Source organism: Nematolebias whitei, chromosome 12 (genome assembly GCF_014905685.2).
Source record: "Nematolebias whitei isolate Nwh7 chromosome 12, NemWhi1, whole genome shotgun sequence".
NCBI lineage: Eukaryota > Metazoa > Chordata > Actinopteri > Cyprinodontiformes > Rivulidae > Nematolebias > Nematolebias whitei.
Genome location: NC_056509.1, coordinates 26,080,268 through 26,096,985, shown reverse-complemented (window position 1 = coordinate 26,096,985; position 16,718 = coordinate 26,080,268). Strand labels below are relative to the sequence as shown.

General features: G+C 38.2%; 2 protein-coding genes across 2 annotated transcripts in view; both read right to left on the bottom strand.

The window, feature by feature from the left end:
- The window catches only part of LOC119418091 (ectonucleoside triphosphate diphosphohydrolase 5), a 28,013-nt gene extending 25,508 nt beyond the window's left edge, over positions 1-2,505 (bottom strand). The window contains exon 1 of the mRNA XM_037685344.1: positions 2,344-2,505. The gene's annotated coding sequence lies outside the window, so the exon portion shown is untranslated. The remainder of the gene's footprint in view (positions 1-2,343) is intronic.
- A 482-nt stretch (positions 2,506-2,987) lies between these two features.
- Positions 2,988-16,718, bottom strand: part of LOC119418090 (methylmalonate-semialdehyde dehydrogenase [acylating], mitochondrial) — a 16,937-nt gene continuing 3,206 nt past the window's right edge. Inside the window, exons 6-12 of the mRNA XM_037685343.1 lie at positions 12,391-12,693; positions 9,388-9,509; positions 9,083-9,272; positions 8,791-8,972; positions 6,693-6,872; positions 3,754-3,852; positions 2,988-3,623 (exon numbers count right to left, since the gene is read on the bottom strand). Of these exons, the coding sequence (XP_037541271.1) occupies positions 3,519-3,623; positions 3,754-3,852; positions 6,693-6,872; positions 8,791-8,972; positions 9,083-9,272; positions 9,388-9,509; positions 12,391-12,693 (1,181 nt within the window). The 3' untranslated portion in view covers positions 2,988-3,518. The remainder of the gene's footprint in view (positions 3,624-3,753; positions 3,853-6,692; positions 6,873-8,790; positions 8,973-9,082; positions 9,273-9,387; positions 9,510-12,390; positions 12,694-16,718) is intronic.

Below are 16,718 nucleotides of genomic sequence, written 5' to 3'. Positions count from 1 at the left end.
TACCAGATGGCTAGGCCTCAGACTGACGAAGCCTCTTGGATGAGGGGCGAAACGTTTCTTTTTAACAAAAAAAACGAAGTCCAGATGACATGATTCAACCTTTTTTGTTATGTGAACCTTTGATTTCAGTATCTGGTGTGACCCCCTGTGCAGCAATAACTACTAAATGTTTCAGTAACTGTTGATCAGTCCTGGTCACCAGCCTGGAGGAATTTTAGTCCATTCCTCTACAGAACAGCTTCAACTCTGGATGTTGGTGGTTTCCTCACATCAACTGCTGCTTCAGGTCCTTCCACAACATCTGGATTGGATTAAAGTCAGAACTTTGACTTGGCCATTCCAAAACATGAACTTTATTCTTCTTGAACATTCTTTGGTAGAACCACTTGTGTGCCGAGGGTCATTGTGTTGCTGCATGACCCACCTTCTCTTCAGATTCAGTTCATGGACAGATGTTGTGACATTTTCCTTCAGAATTCTCTGATATGATTCAGAATTCATTGTTCCATCAATGATGGCAAGACGTCCTGGCCCAAAACAAAACGGACCCAAACAACCATCACCATGTTTCACAGATGGGATAAGGTTCTGATGCAGGAACTCAAGAGTTTTCATTTCTCCAAACAGAACCCTTTTCATTTAAACCACAAAGTTCTATTCTGGTCTCATTTGTTCACAAAACATTCTTCCAACAGTTTTCTGGCTCGTCCACATGATCTTTATCAAACTGCAGACGAGCAGCAATCTTATTTTTAGAGATCAGTGTCTTTCTCCTTCAACCCTGCCATGACCACCACTGTTGTTCAGAGTTCTCCTGATGGTGGACTCATGAACATTAATGTTAGTCAATGTCAGAGAAGCCTTCAGTTGTTAGAAGTTCATTCATTCAACCTTCATTTAGACAGATTAATCCCACTGAGCCTCAGGGACTCATTTACAAGAGACCCAAGTTACCCTGAGCTCCTTTGTGACCTCGCCGACTATTCCGCTCCTTGCTCTTGGGTTGATCTTTGTTGGTCCACCACTCCTGGGGAGGATAACAATGGTCCTGAATTTCCTCCATTTGTCCACAATCTGTCTGACTGTGGATTGGTGGAGTCCAAACTCTTTAGAGATGGTTTTGTAACTTTTCCAGCCTGATGAGCATCAACAACTCTTTTTCTGAGTTCCTCAGAAATCTCCTTTGTTCGTGCCATGATCCACTTCCACAAACATGTTGTGAAGATCAGACTTTGATATATCAAACAGCTGACCATCATCCTATTGATTGAAAACAACTGGCTCTAATTTCACCTTCATTTTAAGCGCTAATCCTGGAGGTTCACATACATTTACCACTCACAAATATGTAATATTGGATCATTTTCCTCAATAAATAAATGAACAAGTATAATATTTTTGTCTCATTTATTTAAATGCATTCTCTTTATCTACTTTTAGGATTTGTGTGACAATCTGAAGATGTTTTAGGTCATATTTATACAGAAATATAGAAAATGTACACAAACTTTCAAGCACCACTGTACTCAAGTCAAAAGTTGATGGAAATACTAAAATAGTATGTGACTCTTTTACAACAAGTCTTCACAGTAACATAGTTGTCCACTCCTTTATTCCTCAATGACATGGTTCAGAAGATAAATGGCATCTATAAAGGTGTAAGGCTTTCTGCTCACAAACTACAAAATGCTGCAGTTCGATTGCAAAACATGTAAATATGATTTACAATTATTCTTATTCATTAATTCATTCAACCTTTATTTATACAGGATCACAATTTATCTAAGAGCTTAGGCTACAATTTTTTTTTAATCCTATGAGGTAAATTAATGTTACAGCCTTTCAAATTGTTGAATTTAAATGTTCCTATTTGTCCAAACAGACTTTACTTCACTGAAGATAATACAGTTAACTTGTTCAATAAGTTATTCTTAATAATAAAAACGTGGCGTATAATATGCATTTAATAATAAGAGTATTTCTGAAACACTTTACTCATGGTCTCTGCAGGACGGATTAAATATATTTATAACCTTAACAGTTGACAACTTCCTTTTACTTTTTTTGATTATTTCCAGCAGGAAGTTAGTTCCAAGACATGACGTCAACGCTCGTTGTCGGTATCTACAACACGATAAACCGGATTTAGTAAATTAATCGGCACGAGCTGTGCTAACGTTGATTAGCCTAAATGCTACATCGTGAGAAGTTTGACAAGCGAACATGGGAAGGCTGTTAGTAGTCGGAAAAACCATATTCCGTTTACATTTAAAGAACCCTGAACAGAACCCGGTGTTAAACCAGGGGAGTGACAAGTGAAAATTAAAGCACGGAGCGGCTCACCATGATGAAGTCCGAGTCTTGTTCCGAACTGTCATTGTTCTGGCGAGAAGGGCAGGCCGTTGTTACATATAATCATACCGCACTTTACTCGTTTTGACATTATTAATAGTATATTTCACAAACATAATTACATCCTTACATGTCAGAAATTAAGCTAAGGATTACTGAAGAAGCATTGCTTCAAATAAATATAAATTTCATGGTCTATAAATGAGATTATAAATCAGGTTTTTTTTTTTTTGCCCTGTCCAATATGTGAAATATATTTATATTTCATATACAACACAGATTATTCTAGATATTAACATGTTTGTGGATATCTGGAGGTTAAAGTCTAATACAGACAAAAGAGCAAAGGGACAATTTGCCCTTGGATGAAGTAAACATTTCAGCTCATCTCTAAAGTTGCTCAACTTTAGAGATGAAAAGTTGACTGAATAGGACAGAATAAGTTTTGCTGTTGCAACAAGTTGAATGAGAATTCATCCTCCTTACACGCACATTTTATCTAAGATATTTACAGTTAAATATTCTTATATTTTATGTTGATAAAATATTAAACAACCCAACATGACTCTCACACACAGACACACACAATAGTCAATTATGAGCATTTCTAATACAAGAACTACAACTCTTGCAGCTTTAATATGGTAAAAAGTGTTTATGTCCACATTCTGTTGTATCATTTGTTCCATTCACATTTCATGTATTTACGCCAACATCTGATAAAACACTTGTGGCTCCTAAACCACAGTACAAGCTTCTTGAAGACACGTGCTGTTACTGCACTGTGACTAATTCACTCTCCCTGTGGAGAAATCTAAAGCCAAAGCTCTCAGTGGGTCAGAAAATTGACTGATTATGATTATTTTTGAACTTCCAATCTGCACAGAACAAATCCAAGAAAAAAAAAAGTGGATCAAGTACAACAAATGTACGCAGATATTCTCACCATCGTTCAGTTCAGAAATGAAGTGCGTTGCTAAAGGAAAACAAAGATGTAAATTGTGTTTATTCGACAATCGAATAAACATGACTGTTTCAATGTTATAAAGATCTGGTCTGAACTTTTTCACAGAATTAAAAAAAGGGCATGGAAGCATTTGCCCACTCTCCAAAGGCTTCTTCTTCAGGTGTGTCAGAATTTAAAACAAATAAACTGTTATTTTAGCTTAGCGTCCCATGGTTGGCATGGTAACAGCTGGACTTGTTAGCGTAGCATCCTCAGCTTTCCACTGCGACGTCACGGTCTTGATCTGAGTGTAGAACTGAATGCCCTGGTGGTGAACAAACAAGACATTTACCTGCAATCCAGCTTGTATATTTGAACAGTTAACATTCTGATTGTGTAATAATCAGAATTGTCGTGGTGATCTAAGAAAAAATAAGCTATGTTTGTTATTTTACCTGCTTGCCATAAAAGTTTGTATCTCCTCTGAATGATGCTCTGGAGCCGGTGAAGGAGAACATGGGGAGGGGGACGGGGATGGGTACATTCACACCAACCTGCAGAAGAAAAATCAATAGTGAGTGGAAAAACCAAAAGCATATGGCCTGAACAATTTGATTGGCTAAATTTCAGTTCAGCATCGGCAGCACTTCAGTGGGGGATACCGCAGGGGTCCATCTTCGGTCCCCTTCCCTTTTCTTTATACCTGCTGCCACTAGGTGCTATTTTCTGCAATCACAACATACCCTTTCATTTCTATGCCGATGACTGTCAAATTTACTTCCCCCTGAGGCACAGAGGCACACACTCTATTCAACCTCTTCTTGACTGTCTGGCTGACATCTGGGACTGGATGGCTTTAAACTTCTTAAGGTTCAACGAGAAGAAGTCTGAAGTCATCTTGTTCCATCCCAATGGCATGTCCATGAACCACGGCATTGACTTTTCCTCTCTAGCTCCGTTAGAGAAACAAAAAGTCACCAATTTGGGAGTGATAATGGACCCTTCCTTAAAACTTAACAGTCATGTAAACATGATTGTTAAATCCTGTTGTTTTTTTTTCAGCTGAGGCAGCTGTCTAACCTGAAGCCCATATTGTCCAAAAATAATCTTGAGACAGTGATCCATGCGTTCATAACATCCAGGCTGGATTACTGCAATGCGCTTCTGTTTGGAATCAATCAATCCTTCATTGCACGTCTACAACTGGTCCAAAATGCTGCAGCCCGATTTTTAACTGGTACAGGCCATAGAGCGCACATTACTCCAGTTTTGGCTTCCCTGCACTGGCTACCCATTCACCTTTGGATCCAGTTCAAAATACTCATGTATGTTTTTAAATCACTGAACAGTTCTGCCCCATCCTATCTCACTGAACTTCTGCAGCCATATATGTCCCACCGCGCTCTCCGTCGTCAGCAGACCAGATGCTCCTTTCAGTTCCAGAAACCTGTCATAAGCTCAGAGGTGACAGGGCTTTCTCTGTTGCAGGTCCAAGACTGTGGAATGAGTTGCCACTGCATGTCAGGCAGGCTCCCACACTCACAGTCTTTAAGTCTCACCTGAAAACCCACTTTTATTCCGTTGCCTTTGACATGGTTTGTTTTGATCCTGTCTGTAGTCAACAGTGTTGGCCATTTAGTTATTATCCACCGCTATTTGTATCTATATTTTTATTTTAAGTTTTCCTGTCCGCTGTGCTTGTTTGTTTCTTTTGTACAGCACTTTGGTTGGCCTTGTTACTGTTTTAAGTGCTCTATAAATAAACCGGTATGATATGGTAAATGATGGAAAGACAAAGTTTAACCATGATTAAGACTTTGAATATATAATAGTTTTCTGTATTACTGATGGGTAAAAAAAGATTTTGCAAGCTTAAGCTCAAGTTGCAAATATACTTAGAAGACGCAGAGATGTTGAGATAAAACAAGTATTTCAAATTTACACGTTTAATAAATTACTCCCTTAAATATTGGACTTTTCTCCATCAGGCGGACATGGCGTGGGTTTGTTCAGGCAGGAATTACGTTGTGCTGAAGTTCAAAACATGCTACATATGGTGGTTGTGTCGATAATAGCATGCTGTAACAGTGACAGAATGAATGTGTTTCAGTCTAAACTTGATATTTTTCTACCCCTAACAAAGTAGTTTAAATTATGAACTCACTAGGAAAATATGTTAGGCTGCTTTCAGGCACAGGCCTCCCTTTCAAAAGAGATCTGTGATCTCAGTGGGATTTGATTAAATAAAAAGGTAAATACTCTAATCTTTGTATTTAAATACTGACAACATTGGATTAATAAAACTTTTACCGGAGTAGTTAAATCCAGTTAAGTACAACTCTGCTCTAAATGTTATATCTTTTAAAGTTATTAATATTAATATTGTACTTTTTTTACTGGCCAGAACTGAAATGAATCAGAAAACTCATGTTTATGCTATGGAATAAAAACAACTAGTACTTGGCCCATTTAAAAAAACTTTTTAAACACTGGGAGGCTTTGATAACCAGGACAGCTGCTCAGCTGAGTTTTGTTCAGGGATGATGTTCACCGCTTGGCTGCATGTTTGGTTTGTACATCAATCCAGCAGTCTACACAAACGTTTATGCCATTATTAAAGCTGACACCTTCCAGACTGTAACAAATAACTCATCTGTAATTCATCCAGTCACTGAGTTCTGTCATTATTATGGTCATAAATCTGTATTCAAGGCTGTGCACATTATTTAGTTGTTCCTCTCAAATCGTACCCAACTCAGCCAGATTTGTAGCCACCCCCACGTTTATGATTTAATTTACTGAAGCACAGTCTTGAAATGACGAGTGGCAAATTTGGACCCACTTTTCAAAAATCAATTTATCATTGATGTGGCTTTTGAACCAGACGTGGTTTCTTGCAGATCACAGGTGTCAGAATACAGTTCTAGCACTCGAGACCAGGCTGTAAAGGGCCTTGTCAAAATAAGATGGGTTGGAGACGACTGTGACGATTTTTCAGATGTTCAAAGACAGAGCTTCTGCAACTCGCACATTAAAACTGACAACCCCTGCAAACATTTTGAGACACTTTGGAGACTCCTTTGCAAATGACATTCACCAACTAGTTCCCAACAGCCATAGCCCATTAAGATACTTCCTTTAAGTTACGGTGATCTAGACATTTTACCATTAAAGCTGTTCCTCCTTGAGTTTAGAAATAAACCCATATAAATGCACACAAGTTACGTTATAAAAACCGACTAAAGAGTAATTAATTTTCACAACACTTTTTTAAATTAGAAAATTTATGTCTCCAAGGTATATTTTAAATCCATATTTTTTAATATACCACCATGAGACTAGCAGTGTTTTAAAATAGGACCTTTTTACCATGCTACATAGATAAGAGCCCCACCTGGCCAACATCCACCTCGTGTGTGTATTTGCGTGCTGTGGCTCCGTTGGTGGTAAAGATGGCTGTGCCGTTGCCGTAGGGGTTTTTGTTGATTAAAGAGATGGCTTCATCTAAAGTGTTGACCTCCAGGACGACGAGCACAGGCCCAAAGATCTCCTCCGTGTAGCATTTCATGTTCGGCTAAAGAAGAAGAGAGGAACGATCAGACCACAGCTTTCTGCTGAAAAGAGGTGGAAATAAAAATCTACAACTCAGTGAGGCATTTTAACAAAAGCATACTGTACCGTGTTTTACTTTTATAGCACATAAAGAAAACTGCTTTGGATACATTTGTAACCCTTCCAACAACTTTCTATTTTAAGAAGCATGAAGTCTGACACTCGACACTCACAACCAGAAAGCCAGGTGGGTGGGGAGAGAGGACTGCATGCATTAGGTGGTTTTATTAGTCTGAAAATGATAGCTACATCCAAGAGGTCAGAAAAGTTTGACTTTTAGGCATAGGGCTTAAAAAATAAATCTCGACTTGTGACTTTATTGTTTTCCTCGAGTCTACTCTGCATATGCTTGTTTGTTTATCTGTCGTAAAAAGCAAATAAAAAAATCTCTCGAGATGGATTTTATTGAAATGCTCAGAAAGTAACCACTGGATGCATATCCACAATCGATTGCTTTTGGAGTCAATCTAATTAAAGATGGCTGCTGTAGCTAAGCGACCTTAGCAACACAAGAATATCTATAACACAGCCAATTTAAAATATACTGAGCTAAAATTTAATGTGATGGTAGCTGAAAGTCATCCCTAACTGCAGAAAGAAAACCTTTGCAGAGAGTAGTGAAGGCTGCACAGAAGTCTGTTGGAGTCAGTCTCCCCACCATCAGACATCTACATCTCCAGATGCAGGAAGAGGACCACCTGCATCATGAAGGACCCCACTCACCCAGCACACACACACACTTTTTGCCCTGCTCCCCTAAGGAAGGAGGTTAAGGAGCATTAAGTGTAGAATCACTAGACTGAGGAACAGCTTCTACCCTGAGGCTGTTAGACTCATGAATCTCTAACCAAAATAATCACTGTGAAAAATCACATCATGTTGCTGCTGATCGGTTTCATGTTGCTGCTGATCGGTTTCATGTTGCTGTGTTCATGCGTGCACATCTGCTCACACAGACTCATGTTCGTGCTGCTGTTCGGCATATTGTTTGTATGTTATGAGTGCTTAGTGTATATTTAGTTGATGTTTTTCTTAGTTCATATCTTAGATGTTATTACTGTTTTTTTTACATTTTATTGTTAGATGTAACTGGGACCCTGTGTACACAATTTCTCTCCACCACATGTACCACATGTGGTGCGAACGACAATAATCGCCGAATCTCTGAATCTAACTCATGCTTTAAGTGCTAGCTGATCGCATGAGATCTGTTAGCGACCATTTTATATTTGTTAACAAAATATCTTGAGCGATTGGACCGAGTTTAATAAAATACTACTAATAAAAAGTATTAAATGACAACGAATAGTTTTGGAGTCGCCCAAAATCAAGAAGGTTGTTACAACTAATCAACATCATTAACATTATCCAAAACAAAAATGGCTAAAACTTAGACAAATTTAAAATTCTGAGCTGAGAGTTATCCTAAACACAAACTTATGTGATGTGTGGATGAGATCGTGTGCAACATAATTTGCAAAGTTTGACTAAAAGAGCAACAACTTTGTCTCTTCTCATCATAAGACTTTCAAAGTTTAAAACCCTGCCATGAAATATGTCTCAGAAAATGTGATTCTTGGCACATGAAGAAGAAATGTATGCAGATCCACTGAAACAAGAGGAAAACACAGCATGGCCTTCATTTAAATTAGAATAAGATTCAAGAGACTGAACAGACTGGAAGATTAACTTCATCTGCAGAAACAAAATATTTTCCTCTTAGCAATATTTCCATTCCATTTGCAGAGCCTCCCCCTGGGACTTTAAGCCCGAGTAGAAAATTGCTCTTTTCTTCTATAAAGAGACTTCTGCAGACGTGGGAAATGGAGTGTGTCTATATTTCACCTTTTGTCTCACCTCAATTCAAATTTTCAGCTCACCGTAACATTGCTTAAAATAGTGGGTCCTACAAAGTTTCCATTTTCATATCCTTTGACGTGAACTTTTCTCCCGTCGAGCAGCAGCTTCGCGCCTTCGTCCACTCCGCTCTGGATCAAATGCTCCACCCTGGCCTTGGCTTCAGGGGAGATCAGGGGTCCCACATCAGACCCCGGCTGATCGCCTAAAGCACAAAATCACTTTAAGGAAAAGGTCTGCTGCATCACTTTGGATTTAAATGCTTCAAATTTTATCAATGACTTTAATTCTGTTGTCACGTTTCTTGGTCGTTACCTGCGTTAACGCGCAGTGACTTGGAGCGTTCCACCAGCTCTGGCATCCATTCACGAGACTCCCCAACAAAAATAGCGGTGGACAGAGCCATGCAGCGCTGGCCAGCTGCTCCAAAAGCAGCACCAACCAGCTGGTTGATCGTATTCTCTTTGTTGGCATCAGGCATCACCACACCGTGGTTCTTGGCTCCCTAAACACCGCAGTTTAGGACAACTTTTAACACACGAGCTGTCCTAGAGGACAATGAGCTTCCTAATGCAAGAGCTGCGCATTTATTTTGTTAAATGGAGCGGTCTGAGTGGTACCATGTTGGACTGGACCCTCTTTCCATTCTTGGAGCCCCGTTCATAGATGTACTCTCCTGCCTGGTTGGATCCAACGAAGCTGATGGCTTTGATGGCCGGATGGTCACAGATAAAGTTCACAGCTACACAAAAATACAAGGAAAAAAGTGTCTTTTATTTTAATTTGTTCAATGATTTGTAGTGAGGTTGTGTGACTTTAAGAACTGAGCCACACAAAACTTTTTTTTCCCCATCTACAGGGTTACACATCGTGATAAATAAGTTTACAGCAGTCCCTCGTTTATCACGGGGTTTTCCGTTCTCAGTCCACCCGCAATAAGTGAAAAACCGCAAAGCAGGAATAATAGTACAAGTTGTAGTTTATTTTACCATTTATATTTTACTTTTTATTTAAAAAAAAAAAACAACACTATAATGCCACTTGATTGTTGAAATGTGCTGCCGATTATCTATGCTGCTGATCTCATGCTGCTGATTTATTTCATGTTGCTGTATTCATTCGTGCTCATCTGCTCACACAGACTCATGTTCGTGCTGTTGTTGCTTGGCGTATTGTTTTTGTACTATTAGTGCTTAGTATATTCTTAGTTTAGCGTACTTCTTAGTTCATATTTTACATCTTATTACTGTTTTTCTTTTACAATGTATACGTTTGTTGGATGTAACTGGAACCCTGTGTACAGTTTCTTTCCACCACATGTACCACATGAGATGTGAATGACAAAGAAAACTTTGACCATTGATGTGTATTGTAATTTGACATTCTTCAGAAAATTGTCATTTCGAATGACAGTTTCTGTTTCACACAAATCAGCTACGATCAAATCAATGTATAAAACTCTATTAAAGCCACAAAATGGTGAATAAAAAAACAGAAAAGCCACAACCACTATGCCTATAGGGAGATGAATAAACTAGATTTGTGACATTTATTCTTTTAGGCTCTTTTACAAATAAAAATTAAAAATTAAAAAAGTTAAATAATGGTTGTGTGGTGGAATAGCACTTGTAAATCTGTATTAGCCTCATCAACATAAATAAAGACGATGAAGCAACTCCATTAACTTCAACCGTTTAAAATCGAAGACAAAATGTTCATTTTTCTGAGTGCTGCCATGCAGTCTGCACACTGGGAGTGCTGGTTGGTACCATCGATACAAAAGTTCTGTCGACACTTTCACCCAATTAAAAGGCTATTACTTTGACAAGCAGCGTAACTTAACTTGTTTTTAAGCCTAAAATATCTAATTTAAACTAAATGTTTTTAAAATACCTATTCAAACACATCGCAGCAAGGTAAGAACTACAGGAATCAACAACAACCAACACCTGAAAATATTTAGTTGATTATTTTTTTGTCAAGAAAATGGCACATTTGTTTTCATGGAGGGGCAAGACTTGGAAACTGTACGACAGACAGCCTTCAGGGGGGTGATAGTCTTTTGTGGCTTCAACTTTCCTTTTAGGATCCTTTCTCTAATAACAATATTTGTCCATGATTAGGCCTGTCATGATAACAAATTTTGCTGGGCGATTAATCGTCTCAGAAATTATTGCGATAAACGATAATATTATTCGAAATTTGACAATAATTAGTAATTATTGTCAAATTAAAAAAAATGTTGGTTAATTTTATTTTGCATGTAGTACCTTTTTTGACCACTGGATGGCAGTATAAGAGTGTTTGAACCGAAGGATGGATAGTGAGGGAGCAAGCAACGTGTCTCTAAGAAAAATGGGAGGGAGGCCCCTTGACATGACATGGGCTGTCTCTTCTTTTTTTTTTCCGGTTCTCAAAATGGTGGATGCTCGGTTTGGTTTGAACTCTTTAGCATAGCATTTGTCAAAAAGCTTTTAATAAAAATAAAAAAAATTAAATCAGTAAACAAGTTCTCAGCTTCTTTTGCAGAGAAGAACAACTTTTTAGACGAAGGCACGTATTTCAACCGTGAATTTTGGAGCTTTGACAAGACGTAGGTTTTTTTTACCTGAAGGTCGGCCTGTTAGCTTAGCTCGTAGCTTAGCTTCTCAGCTTAGCTGCTTTTAACGAACCAAAAACCTGTTTTTGGATTGTTAAAACGGATTTTTAAAGAGAAAGAGAGAGGTCAGTGAAGAGCACCAGAGTTTAGCCTTTTGTCATCCAGTGTCTCCAGTAGAAAGAGAGAGACATGAAGAAATGATAAAGCGGATAAATGAAAATGAGGTCAGTAATTTTCATTTATCATGTGATTAATTGATTTATTGTTTATCGTGACAGGCCTAGATGATTAGCCTCTGTGGCTTCTCAGCAAGTAAATAAATAAATAAAAAAAACAATGTGTTGATGGCTAAAATGTTCAATTCAAAGCTGGATATGGAAGATGAGCCAAAATTTGACATCATGGGGGCCACATTAATCTCTTCTATGTAATAAGAGTGAAAAATATTCACCTTTCTGTGAGCAGTTTATATCCAGAAGCTCTGCATCTAAAACATCTGAAGGTTTATGGCAGTTCAAGCTGACACCGTGCTGTGTGGACTTTTACATTGACGTATTTACACTGAGAGCTACGTGGACTGGGTTCTTGTAACATGGTACGGGTGCAACACAACAGATTATGTAACACAAACCGCGAGCCATGCTGCAACATGGATGCTTTTCCTGGTAAGTTATACTCTATGATGCAAAATTGATGCAGTGTAAGAAAATCACAGCAAATCAAGGAATTTCTAAAAATGCTGTGCTCTGGTGGCCCAGTTTTGTTACTTTATTTAAGCTGAGAACATGCCGACTCCTGTCTACTGCACGCTGGTCACTTAAATAAAATAAAACTTATTTTCAATACATCTGAGATCACCCGACCTTAAATCCTTCTACTTCAAATGCCTCAGAACGACTTAAAAATTTGTTCTGGAAATCCCTACATTTGCTAATTAGTGAATCAAGTCATTCCTGGACCTACTCCCATTGTTTACCATAGATGAACACCATGTAAGCCTTAAAGAACAGGGGGTCACACTCACCTGCATGCTGCCCGTGGATAATATTGAGTGTACCATCTGGTGCCCCAGCATCCTGCAGCATTTTTGCCAAAAGCATGGTGCAGCCCGGGACGCGCTCAGAGGGCTTCATCAGGTACGTGTTGCCGCACACCATCGCGACGGGGAACATCCACAGGGGAATCATTGCAGGGAAGTTAAACGGGGCGATGCCGGCACAGACGCCGAGAGGGAGCCGGTAGGTGTGTGTGTCCATGTCCTTGGTGATGGAGGGTAAGGTTTCCCCGAGCATCAAGGATGTGATGCTGCAGGCGTGTTCAACCACCTCTGAAGGGGCGAGAGGAAGAAGCATGATCCATTTGATCAATAAAAAGTGCAGCAACAAAAAGATGAAATTAGCTCTGACTCCGGCTTCTATCAGTCGTCCTCATAACGGACCTAAAACCAGAATCTGTTTAAAGCCTGTCACTGGAGTCAAAAAAATAGCTTTTTGTCTTATTGGTATCCTCATGTGCAACCAAAGCCAGCTCAAATATTAGGACTAAAACAAATAAATGAATAAAAGCCTTGTCCCTGCCTACAACCTTTGCATATTCATGTGCAGATCTCTGTTTAAAGAGATTAACCCATCACCCTGTCCCTAATTATATTCATTAGAGATAATTAAGAAGGCTCATCCATGCCCATTAAAGCTCTGATAATAAAAAGTTAATGCCAGGGATAAAACCAAGCCTTGACACGAGAGGGATCATCAGCAAACCTGTGAAGGATCGAGTCCAATCACAAATCTGAAGAAAAAAGTGTTGACAAAACCCAAGAGCCACACATTTTTAATTTCCAAAAAGTAGGTGACATATATTGTAGTCCAAATGCTCGAGTGAATACACGTCTTTTTTCCATAAAGTCTCCAAATTCTAAATGATTTATGGTGAAGATGCATCAATTGATTATTAAAATAATGAGCGTGTTGTTTTTAATATATTTTGTCACAGGGCTTTTTTAAAATTTGCATGGTATTTGTTGTCATAAAGCAAACAAGTGCTTATATCGAGGAGCACTGCATAAATATTTATTTAATCAATAACAAAAGCAAAGCTTGTAAATTGATCTGCAATAACATAAATGTGGAAGTTGTGCTTTGGGAAAGCCGTTAGCCAAATTGTTGTTTGTACAACCTGAGACTTGTGCAAATCATTATGATGCTCTCGCTCATCTATCTATCTATCTATCTATATCTATATCTCTATATATATATATATATATATATATATATATATATATAATATATATATATATATATATATATATATATATACACACCAACACAACAAAAGAAGTCCCCTTTACTTGACTAATTTAGTAGTAATAGTACAAGTATTTAGTTTCAATCAAATAAACACCCTGCAGCCATTTAGGACCAGGAGATTCAGACATAGATTTTATAGTTTGGACTAGGACTGAACAATTAATTGCATTTGCAATAATATCACGATGAGATAAAACGAGATTTTCTAATCGCAAAGGCTGAAATTTCACTGGTCACGTGATCTGGTTACGTGACTTGCGAGTGAGCGGAGCAGGAGACGTCAACACTGCGCTTCAACCGGTTGCACAACGACGTCAGGCTCGACAGAAGTTGACACATCTGTAAGTTTGGTACCAAAGAGCGGCAGCACGTCCGTTGTTTGGAATTATTTTGGATATAAAAAAGAAGACGCTGTGTAACGATTGTGCAGAACCTGCCTTGCTGCTGTTGCTACCTCTCAAGGTAACACCACAAAGCCATTTATAATAGTTGCATGGCTACAATGCCAACGACCAGTGCTTCAACTTCAAGTTAGCAAAGTAGCAGCCGACAGGGATCACTGACCGAACTGTTCGAAGGTATTACTCTGTATGAACATGATTCAAAACTGCACGTGGAAATAACTTAAGCAATAACGGAGTTCATAGCAAAAGACATTCAGTTCAATTCAATTCAAAAATACTTTATTAATCCCAGAGGGAAATTATATGTTGTGGTAACTCGTCATTCTGGCATCCACGATGCCCATTAATATAGTGACCAAGACTGGGTTTACGGCTTTGGTAAACACAGTGGTTCAGGATGCACACGCTTTAGCCAAGTTGCTATTCCAGAGCTACGCAAAAATATGCAGAAACAGAGTTACAGCGGAGCTGAAAACAGTGGAGTTTTTTACAACTGAAACAGATTTATTGCCTGTGTTTGTTGAAAAATACATGAGAAGAAGAAAAATAATCGAATATTAAATAGCAATATTGAAGTAAAAAAAATTGCATTAAGAACATTTTCCAAAACTGTTCAGCGCTAGTTTCGACAGGAGAAGCTGAATTTTTGAGAACGAGCTGCAAAAAAAAAAAAAAAACTTGTTCTTGTTTTTGTTGTTGGAACATGGAACTTAATTGGCTTAAAAAAATTAAATTAAAGTAATACATCTATAGAAAATACATCAGAATAATGATGGGGATTTTTTAAAATTATTATTTAAAAATTAAATAAACTGAGCAGTGGTGTGCATGTGTTCACCCCCTGCTGAAAGCTGAACCTCCTCAGGCTCAAATCTCCAACAGGTTTCCATCAAGAGTTACATCCATCTTCATTTTTACTGTGACAAGTTTCAAAGTCTCTACTATTAAACAACATCCACCTTAACATGATGCTGCCATGACCATGCTTCACAGTAGAGATGGAGCTCTGACCATGAGGTGGTCCACAGGACCACAGCACTTTCTCCCACGTTGGAGGAAGAAGCTCCGAACAGCCTGATTTATGTTTTAGCAATGACTTTTTCATGGTCACTCTTCCATGGAGTGCATCTTAGCAGTTTATCGTGTCCCTGCTATGGACAGATATTCTTATCTCTGCTCCATCAGGGTCATCTTTGGCCTCTGGGTTGCCTCTCTGATTATCTCTGTTCATGCCTGAACAGTAGATCTTACAGAACGGCTCTCTCTTGGCAGGTCTGCTGTGGTGGCATCATCTTTCCATTTTCTAATAATGAATTTATTGGTGCTCTGTGGGATGTTCGAGGTTCAGGATATTTTTGTAACCCCTGATCTCCACAACTTTGTCTCCGACCTGCGTGAAGAGTCACTTTGTCTTGGTGCAGTCTCTTGCTTGGTGGTAGTTGTTGTAACTGACTACAGCGGTGCTTGAAAGCTCGTGAACTATTTCTATATTTCTGCATAAATACGACTTAAAACATCATCCGATTTTCAAACAAGTCCTAAAAGTAGATCAAGAGAACCCAGTTAAACAAATGAGACAAAAATATTATACTTGGTCATTTATTTATTGAGGAAAACGATCCAATACTATAAGATTTGAGAGAGTGGTAAAAGTATGTGAACCTTTGCTTTCAGTATGTGGTGCCCCCCCCCGTCTTCTTTGTTCGTGCAATGATAAAGTTCCACAAACATGTTGTGAAGAACAGACTTTGATAGATCCTGTTCTTTAAATCAGACGGGGTGCACACTCACACCTGATCATCATCCCATTGATTGAAAACACCCGACTCTAATCTCACCTTCAAATTAACTACTAATCTTAGAGGTTCACATACTTTTGCCACTCACATTTAATATTGGATTATTTTCCTCAATAAATAAATGACCAAGTATAATATTTTTGTCTCATTTGTTTAACTGGGTTCTCTTTATCTACTTTTAATTGTGTGACAATCTGATGATGTTTTAGGCCATATTTATGCAGAAATATAAACAATTATAAAGTGTTCACAAACTTTCAATCACTACTGTATAAGGCTTCTGAAAAGTAAAGGTACCCCTGAAAATGCCTAAAAGCATACTAATTTAATTAGATGCTGTTCTTGAACCATTTGGAGTACTGTACATACAAAAGTTTGGTCTCTCTTTAAAAGTAACACAGAATTTTAAACATCAGCAGTCAAAATTATTATAACTATCTTATCTTTAGGTTTTAAAGTTGGTATACACAAAAAACATGTTTGTCCTTGCCTGGATTTTTTATTTTTTTTATTTATAATTCATGTTTCTGCAAGATATGGACTGGAAAATCAAAAGAGGCAGCAGAATCAAGTCTTGCCAGTTAAATTTGATAACAATAGCGCATTTGGAATCTCCAAATGGATCCAAATGTCAAAACGCTGTCATTTAAACCTCGTAGCAGAATTTACAAGACTCTGTATCCATCTGTAAGTCAAGAGAGCCTGTGGGCAGGTCTCTGCCATTTAGGACGTTTTAATTTAGAGCATTTTCTGTAGAATTGTTATTAATAAAAATCACTGTGGAAATCCAAATAAGTTTCAGATTGTTAAGCAACAAAACAGAAAAAAAAAATTTTTTTGGGG